The following is a 10,139-nucleotide window of genomic DNA, read 5'->3' on the forward strand; positions in this document are numbered from 1 at the left end:
CCTGTTTGACACCTTTTGGAATGGCTACAAATGTTTCTACAAAACTATTGTTAGTGTTCTTTTTTTTTTAAGCATTGAAGCATTTTTTTAGCCGTTTATCTTTTCAGAAGCAAGTAGTGGATTGTCCTGATAATCGAAGTCTTTTTCTTCAACTCACGACTTTCAAAGTTCAAATCAACCAATCCCCCTAATATAAACTAAAGTAGTAATATTGCTTTTACTATACAATAAAAAAAGTATTTTGCTTCTCCTAGTTCGCCCCAATAGTTAATAATTGTCTGTTGTGCTTCTAGTGATAAGCATGAGTATTGCTGCACGCATCTGACAAGTCTAATTGAGAAAATTGGTCTCTGTAGATTTGAAAAAGTGAGCCACATTAGGTCCGGACGGAAGAGAGTGAGCGGAAGAGGAAGAGAACGCCGCTGCCATGGAAGAAGGAGATGGCAAAAAAAGAATTTAGGTCAGAGGAGGATGTAGCTAGGGTTTAAACCTAAACTCATCGATACCATGTAGAAGTTATATTCTTGATTATTATATTCATAAAACAAAAGCCTTTTTACACATGCGTGTATTTTTAGCGTACAAGTAAAGATCTCTACAAATCAGTAATACAATCAAAATTACATTACAATATTAATTCCTAAACCTTAGAAGAATCAGTTTCCTTGTATGAGGCCCCTTCTCTAACAATTTGAAGTTGCAACTGGAAATATGTTTCGTATTAATATCTCTCTTGTCACTTGTTATTGAATAAGATTTATCATCGATTACACACAAGAATCCCGACACGAGATGAGACATATACTGAAAAATATATCCTCACATAATTGGACTAAATGTCTAGAAAGATCTTGGAAATATGATAAAATATGTTTCTTGGTTGGGTTAGTGCTGTCTTCTCCTTAGTCACCACTTTTTTCAGTCTGCTTAGCCTTCGAGCCCAATTTTGCATCTTGCAGCCATGAAAGGGACTATAACGTTGTCGTTTTGCAGTAACTTCAACAAATTGTAGCGGTTGTTTTTGGAGACTTCTAACTACCAGTTTTTAATTGACCAAAACACTGTAGAGGTTGTTTTTGGAGACTTCTAACTACCAGTTTTTAATTGACTAACTAGTATTTTTGGAGATTTTTTAGCGTACCTAAAATAATTGCTCATATTTTATATGTCTTATATAAGTAGACTAGCATTTAAAGAAAAAAATTATCCATTCGTATAAAACATGTGACAGACACATTGAAAAATATCTCCTACCTGCTAGTACAAAATTGATCAACAGGAAACTTACTTGGACCTTGGGATAAAATATTATCATACCAAAATTTACCTAAAATTTACTTTAGCAGTAATTCACAAATATTAGGGTTATTTTAGTTTATTACGTCATGATTTTTTCGGTTTTACCACTAAGGTTCCCAAGACAACGAAGCATGTGAACATGGCATATTATGTCACAAATTATTATATTCGTCAGATGAGTTGTACGTAGTTTAAATGATTATAAAGTTTAGAACTTAGGATGCGTCTTTAGATATATACAAAACTTAGTTTTAACTGAGAAAATAAAAATTGAACCTTGAAGCATGGAAACAGGGCATATTATGTCACGGCTTACGGATCATCATATTCATCGGACTAGTTATACACAGTTTAAATGATTATAAAATTTAACTTAAGTTCCATCTTTGTATATATACAACAAAACTCATGTCCCTTTTTGTAACATCCCACATCGCATAGGAGAGTGGATCTTATAAGCCTTATATGTATATTCTCATCTCTACCTAGTATGAAGCCTTAATTTTGGAAGCTCACTGGCTTCAGATTCCGTAGGAACTCCGAAGTTAAGCGAGTTCGCACGAGAGCAATCCCAGGATGGGTGACCCACTGGGAAGTTCTCGTGTGAGTTTCTAGAAACAAAACCGTGAGGGCATGGTCGGGGTCTAAAATGGACAATATCGTGATACGGTGGAGTCGTGCCCGGAATGTGGTGGGGGCCCGGACCGAGATGTGACACTTTCTTTCTGTATTATTTATGTATTCTGTTGATGCACAAAATCAGTGTGGACTTTGGTACAATAGAAAATGTAAAGTTTGTGACCTTCGCTAGATTGTTCCAGTCACTAGTGTGGATAAGTATATAAATGGATAGGGACAGGGAAGCAAACACAAGATGTACGTGGTTCACCCAGATTGGCTACGTCCACAGAGTAGAGGAGTTCTCATTAATTGTGAAGGGTTTACACAAGTACATAGGTTCAAGCTCTCCTTTAGTGAGTACTAGTTAATGATTTAGTACAAATGACATTAGGAAATAATGTGAGAGAATGATCTCTATTTATAGAAGAGAGTTTCTAGTTTCATTCTGACATTGACACGTGTCGTGTTGTAATTGGCTTCTGATGTTGACACGTGTCGCGCTATGATTGGCTTCTGATGTCGACACGTGTCGCGCTGTGATTGGCCTCCTAGTTGGAGGGAAACTCTTCTGGGTCATTGACGGTATAACGTTGACTGGTACTAAGTAATTTCAAGATTGGTCAAGTATGGTACAAACATATTCAATTAACTTGCAATTAATAGAACCTTGAATTAATCTAGAAGTAACATATGCATTCAAACTTGCAAATGATCAAAATTGTGATGTTTTCAAGCTGTGTATTAATATTTTTTCTTAATACAATATTTTTCTAAATGTGTGTTCAAGGTGGATGAAAAATTAGTAAAATATTTAGTCAAATAAAGACCGCTTAACTAATTAAAAGTCTCAAACTTTTGTTTTTTTCTTTTAACACATTCATAAAGTATAAAGAAAAACAGCTACAAATGTCCATTTTATTTAATATTTATTTATTTTTTCTTTTAAATTCTATGTCACCTACCATTGAATAGCAATGAGTTGTTGAGGGTTCCGCATCAGAATATGTTAATGCACGTTTTTAAGGTGATGATACGTAATTTCTGATTTTGCAATTGGTTTTATGATAAAATCACAAATTCTTCATGGTATAAGAGTAAGTTATTATATATGTAAAACACTTTGACCACACGTCCTCTAGTCATCGGATTTATGTTGTTTACGTTCTAGGCTTGAAAATTTGCCACATATGAGGGACGTGTTAAGAGTATTAATCCCACATCTAGAAGATAATGGATCTTGCATGTGTTTATAAGTAATTTCCTATGTTACACTTGATTTTATAGTGAAATCTCAATTTCTTCATCAAATTCGGTGACCATCTTTACATGTCATCAAAATCGAAAATAAATCACCTGCTCTAAAATGTACATATACTAAGCTAAATATTTTTTTTTACTAAGCTAAATATTATATTTGAAGTCACAAACTTATGTAACAATTAAAACATTCATATAAGGAAGATTGAAGAATACACTAATTGTCACATCCCAGCCCGGGCCCCCACCACATCCCGAGCTCGACTTTGCCGTAGCACGATATTGTCCATTTTGGGCCCCAACCACGCCCTCACGGTTTTGTTTCTAGGAACTCACACGAGAACTTCCCAGTGGGTCACCCATCATGGGATTGCTCTCGCACGAACTCGCTTAACTTCGGAGTTCCGATGGAACCCGAAGCCAGTGAGCTCCCAAAAAGCCTCGTGCTAGGTACAGATGGGAATAGACATATAAAGCTTACATGATCCACTCCCCTGGGTGATGTGGGATGTCACAATCCACCCCCCTTAGGGGCTCGACATCTTCGTCGGCACACATTCGGCTAGGGATTGGCTCTGATACCAAATTGTCACATCCCGGCCTGAGCCCCCATCACATCTCTGGCTCGACTCCGCTGTAGCACGATATTGTCCGCTTTGGGCCCCAACCACGTCCTCACGATTTTGTTTCTAGGAACTCACACGAGAACTTCCCAATGGGTCACCCATCATGGGATTTCTCTCGCGTGAACTTGCTTAACTTCGGAGTTCCGATGGAACCTGAAGCCAGTGAGCTCCCAAAAAGCCTCGTGCTAGGTACAGATGGGAATATACATATAAAGTTTATATTATCCACTCCCCTGGGCGATGTGGGATGTTACACTTAACAATTTTCTTTTCAAATTAATATTTTTTTCCTGTTAATTTTGAAGACTTTTATTTTCAATTTTTATATAATTATGTGTTATCTTGTTTATATATTTGTGATGGGAGAGATATTTTATATAGTCAATTACTGTCAAAGATCTTTTTATTTCGTAATATCATGTATAAGAAGTTGATGTTTAATGATAAAATCAATTGGCAATATAAAAATTAGTCCAATTATTTATAAGCACATGCAAAATCTATTTTTGCTCGATGTGAAATTGATACTCTCAACACTATTAGACAACCAGCATGCACCAAATCCGCATGTATATCCAACAGTTGACAGTTTCCTCTTATTAAGGAAGTATGTCATCCCGTAATGTGAGTGGCTTAAACCACTCCCTTAGAGTTCTATTCCTACTCAATTTTGATATAAATAATTATATAATATATCTTCTAATACATGTATAATTATATTTCTTATTTAATAAAATACAGATAATGTCACATCCCAGCCCGGGGCCCCACCACATTCCGGACTCGACTCCATCGTAATACGAAATTGTTCGCTTTGGGCCCCGACCACGCCATCACGGTTTTGTTTCTGGGAACACATATGAGAACTTCCCAGTGGGTCATCCATCCTGGGATTGATTTCGCGCGAACTCGCTTAACTTCGGAGTTTCGATGGAACCCGAAGCCAATGAGTTCCCAAAAAGCCTCGTGCTAGATAGAGATGAGAATATACATATAAGGCTTATAGGATCCACTCCCTTGGGTGATGTGGGATGTTACAATCCACCCCTCCTTAGGGGCCTGACGTCTTCATCGGCACACTTCCAACCAAGGATTGGCTCTGATACCAAATTGACACATCCCGACCTGGAATGTCCACTAAGACTCCGAATCGAGCTGTGTTGGCCGACACCTGGAAGATGACGAAGCCATAAAGTATAGTGATGTGGAAAATGTGAATAAATTTAAACTTAAAGACACCTAAAGACAAGAGTGCGTTGTGAGCGGGAACGAGCCCAATTCACAAGTGATGTTAGAGTATAAGTAAAGTACAGTAGTGTGGGTAAGGATCATACCCTCAGAGGTAGCCACCTAAACTGAGATTGAGATACGCCACGAATCCTCGTCGATACGAACTTTCAGCAGCTAAACCTGGAGGGGCGCAAAAACAAGGGTGAGTGGGCATGAAAATAAAGTTTTTAATAAAAATCTTTTGAAAACGTTATAATTCATCGACGTAAAACCCGTATAATTTTCCAGAAAATAATAATACATACGTATATAGAAATCATGCTCGAGAGTAATGAAAACCAAGTATATGCCATGTCAAGATAGTGTGGGTAAGGATCATACCCTCAGAGGTAGCCACCTAAACTGAGATTAAGATACGCCACGAATCCTCGTCGATACGAACTTTCAGCAGCTAAACATGGAGGCGCGCAAAAACAAGGGTGAGTGGGCATGAAAATAAAGTTTTTAAAAAAAATCTTTTGAAAACGTTATAATCCATCGCCGTAAAACCCATATAATTTTCCAGAAAATAATAATACATACGTATATAGAAATCATGCTCGAGAGTAATGAAAACCAAGTATATGCCATGTCAAGTATCTCAACAATGAAATAAGTAAGCTAGGTGAAATAAATCAGTATATACCTATAGCTCATTAACCAATTCTTGCACACGAGTCGGAACCACCTATTGTGGTCTGTACAACAGGGCTGGGTGTAAATAAGTATGCTCAAGTGCTACGATCACGTGAAGGCCTGTGCGAATAATCGCGGGTCACCTAGGAGTTCCGATGGAACCCGAAGCCAATGAGCTTCCAAAATGTCTCGTGCTATGTAGAGATGGGAATATACATATAAGGTTTACAGGATCCACTCCCCTTGGCGATGTGGGATGTTATAGATAAAATGATGTGGCAAACTCACACAAATGCATATCATAATAACGAAATCAGAGCTTTTGATATCATGTTAAACAACCAATATGCCTAAAAAGCTTAAATTGTTAGGAAATCCACAAACAACATATATTTCACTAACACTCATATAACGAGAAAGATAGACGCGTGTTAAAATTACAAATTTATCATAATATTAAAGATGAGATAAATGTCACCAAAACAAATGAAATTCAAATGAAATAAAGATTACTAAGGTACGTATAACTGATGAAACCAAATTGGACATGATAATACTTCCCCAATATTGGTAACTAAACATATTAACTAAATGTTAACCCCAATTTCTACTAGGGTTAACCTTCTAAGTACCCTCTGGAAGAACCAAAACTCTCACTTAAATATACATTGGACATGATCATACACAGTTCTTTTTGACATTCGTGGGGGAAAAACAACCAATCATCATATCATTAATTTGCCACAGACCTAATCAATCACAATCTGAAGCTTCTAATTCCATTAGGAGGAGGAGTCGTGCTTCTTGCTTCTCCTAATTCTTCCTCCCTCTTCCTCTTTGGCAGAGACAAGGAAGATATGGTTTTGGCCGACACCACCTTCTTCACAAGCAGTTTCCACCTGGCCTCGTCTCTCTTTTTCTCTTGCTGCATTTTCAACTTGAATTGTCTGTCACATTCCCAAAAACGACACCGTGTTAATAAATATCAATACTAGTTGCTAATAGTTATTCATGATAGCGTAATGGACGCTGCTGCAAAAGAAAAAGACAATTGAAGGAGCTTTAAACCCCACCATCCATGATAAATAGAGGATGGAAATTTTGAATAATATCAAAACCTTATCTTTTCGTAATATTCATGTCCAAAAGATATTTTTAAATTTGCAAGTTGTAAGAGTTCGGAATTAGGTTTGGGATGTAACACTTTTTTGTTAACAAAGTCGACATGTCATTGCAATTCGACGTAAAAAAGAAATGTGAACTGTCTACTACTTGACACTTTACCCATCCTTTATCAAGATTTGGATCGATAACATAAGATAAACTTATATAGACATAATTTAAGCTGACATGTATTCTAAATTGTACGAGTAAGATTTGAATTAATGTGCAAAAAAGACAGCACGATACCCTAATAAACTGGCGTAACTCGCATATGTATCTTAATAAACTGGCGTAACCCACATATGCGGATGAAACACTTTCACATTGTGTCTTTCATGAACCAAATTGACCAAAGTGATTGGTTGGAAGAGTCATGAAAAATGTTCACTTGTTTGTCACATATTGATGGAATCTAATTGATTTTTGACTTTATCAGCCAGCTTCTGTCGCCTCCCTCCGTATTACACCATGACATGCGTAAGCTGTCGCTCTAGTACTTGATTCATGTACAATGAACGTTTTACTAAATGAAGGGGTCAGCATCTAAACCTAAATGGTTATGATATTTCAACCACTGGAAATTCTCTTTTGTCGTTTTCTAACAATATCTAGGCATACCTAAAAATGTTAAAGAGTCCTACAAGAAAACAAACCTCTATGAGGAGAAATATTCTCATGCCAAATAGTCCATCAAACATAAGATTTCTGATTCTAAATCTCGACAATTTATTCGTTTGATTATTTCGTATGAAAAAATAGTTCATATTTACAGTATGTCAGGATATTATTCCTTGCTATATAACCCTACCATACGCCGGACCAAAATTAAATTGGTGCCAGGCTAATGGGTTGGCTTGAGTTGGGTTCCACCTCCCTTCCAAAGATGCCTCAATCGTTGAAGTAGGTTTCCAATGATGTATGCACTAGTCTATTTCTTCATTGTCCTATATTTTATGAGATTCCAAACTAACTGGTGTATTTTGCAACTTAGTACTACAGTATAGTGGTATTTCTCTTCACTTATAAATGAGAAATTTTATGTTTGATTCGTCAAAAGCGCTAACCCATTGTGAGGCTTAGCCCTCTCCTTCAACCTTAGTGTAGGTAATATTATTTGTTAAAAAAAAATTGTTTAATTTTAGGTCACATTCCACATTTTGTACTTAAAAAAACATGCAAATTAAAGAAATCCAATTCGTCTAGCTGATAAAATCGTTTGGAATCCTACCAACAACTCCTTTTTCCTTGGTTATTCATTAAACTACTATTAGAATTCATTAAACTACCATTAAAATACATTAAACTAAGATTAGAATTCAACCAAGGGTTTTATGTGTTTACCTGCAAAGAGGGACTCTGCAAGAATCAGGTTCGTCGCACATTGAAGAGTGAAGCTTAAGAAGCTGCCACATGCGCTTGCAACGTAAGCACCCTCCATTCACCCTCCGTTTACACGTGGCGAAGTGCTGGAACAGCATCTGGAGCCCTTGACACGTGGAAAACTTGCTGCATGGGCCCCTCTTGTGACATGGCTCCATGTCGTAGGGTCCAACACTTGTGCAACCTTCCTTGCATATGTGCTCCAGGCACTCCATTGCCTCACTTAGCTGGAGATACAACCTCTGCTCCTCCCTATGCTTCCTTGTCCTCTTCTTCCTCTGCTTAATCATGGGATTAACTTTGATTAATACAATAATCAATTGGGTTAAAAGATAATTAAAGAATTATCACAAATGATAAACCTTTACAACGCAAATGTTAAATTAGGTGATTATCAATAGTTACGTCAGTCTTACATATATCAACAGCCAACAAGTGTGCATGTGACTCTGACTTGTCGTCCATTTTCTTATCGTCTACGAAACGAAATGAATGTGAGAGTAGCGTACCGATTCGATCTCGTCGATGAATTGCAAGATGTCGAGTTCGAGCCAAGGGTCGTGATCTTGCAAGAATTTCCATCCTTCAGTTGTCTCAACAACCTTGAAGTGATTAGCGACCAACTTCAGGCACTTGAGGTAGAGATCCGCAGCGTCGCACATCTTCGCCAGTTGGAGGACGTCCACCACGTTTTCGATGGTCAAACGTTGTCCAAGCTCCTTCGTGCACCGGTGCTTCAGCTGTGGTACCAGGTACACGTGGGACAGCGCCAACAGATGGATTCCGTACTTCTCCATGTTCTCCTCTGTGCAACTGAAGGGTATTTTCGTCAGTTCAAATATGCCAGGTGTAATTTAAGCGGACGGCCGAGATGAAACGGACGGCGGCAATGATTGATATTTTGATGTAATAGAAAAACGTGTTGATTTAGACGAACCTGGAGGAGTAGAGGAAGCGAACGAAGGCCAATACGGCGTCGTAGGGAACGCCGAGAATCGGAATGACCCGCTCGGAGCTCCGGTGCTTACGTGGCCGGTCGATTACGTTTTCCAGCACCGGCGACACCGAAGCCTTCAGAATTAAGAAAATAAATAAATAAATATTCAGAAATTACCGAAAACAGAAATAAAACTGCTTTTCGAAAATGAGAAGAGGCGGCGGCGCGGCGCATGTTTGGTGAAATAACGTACCAGGATGCTAGAGTGCGCGGGGATGCGGAGGGCGTCGCAGGTGAGGATGTCGACATCGGGTTCGGGAAGAGATTTCGTGTCGGAGAGACCGTACAGGTCGACGGAGATGCCTGAGGCTGCGGTCGGAGAAGCTTCCATTTGGGGGAGAGAGAGAGGGAGAGAGAGAGAGAGAGAGAAATGTGGTAATGAGTAGAGAGAGAGAGTCTGGTTTTTGTGACTTGTCTGTAAGAGGATCAATGAAGAGGTTTGGTGGACGGGCCTGGCTTTATAGAGAAAGAAAGATCGGACTCAATTGGTACATCATTAAAAAACAAAATTTCACAATTAAATATCGGAAACATACGGCGTCGTAGCGTGTGACTAATGTTTGGTTGTCCTCCACCCCACGCGCTTTCTAATATCCGCACTTGCACTCTCCCAACATAGCTTATACAGATCCTTTTACGGAAAGGATCTCAAATTTTCTTACCAACAAAAAAAAAAAAGAATTAATTGTGAAGTTTACATCATATCGAATTTTAATGATTTAAATAATTTATTTTTTTAATTACAAGATCTAAAAACAAATTCACAACCGTATAAATATAGGCGAGTTGCACCCTACAATCCAAACTGAAAACGGATTTTGAAAGCCTTACTCAATCAATTTGTCCAAAAAAGTAATAAATAAAATAAGGAAAAAGAAAATCCTTTTTAC

At 38.0% G+C, this 10,139-nt stretch overlaps 1 protein-coding gene across 1 annotated transcript; it reads right to left on the minus strand.

The window, feature by feature from the left end:
- Window positions 1-6,139: 6,139 nt before the first annotated feature.
- LOC103424463 (BTB/POZ and TAZ domain-containing protein 1-like) lies at window positions 6,140-9,741 on the minus strand. Its single transcript, XM_029092681.2, has 5 exons — window positions 9,443-9,741; window positions 9,190-9,323; window positions 8,762-9,065; window positions 8,214-8,530; window positions 6,140-6,655 (listed from the first exon to the last, which is right to left on the minus strand). The coding sequence occupies exons 1-5, from the start codon at window positions 9,578-9,580 to the stop codon at window positions 6,466-6,468; spliced, it is 1,083 nt and encodes a 360-aa protein (XP_028948514.2). The 5' UTR covers window positions 9,581-9,741; the 3' UTR covers window positions 6,140-6,465.
- Window positions 9,742-10,139: the final 398 nt, after the last annotated feature.

Source organism: Malus domestica, chromosome 14 (genome assembly GCF_042453785.1).
Source record: "Malus domestica chromosome 14, GDT2T_hap1".
Lineage (NCBI taxonomy): Eukaryota > Viridiplantae > Streptophyta > Magnoliopsida > Rosales > Rosaceae > Malus > Malus domestica.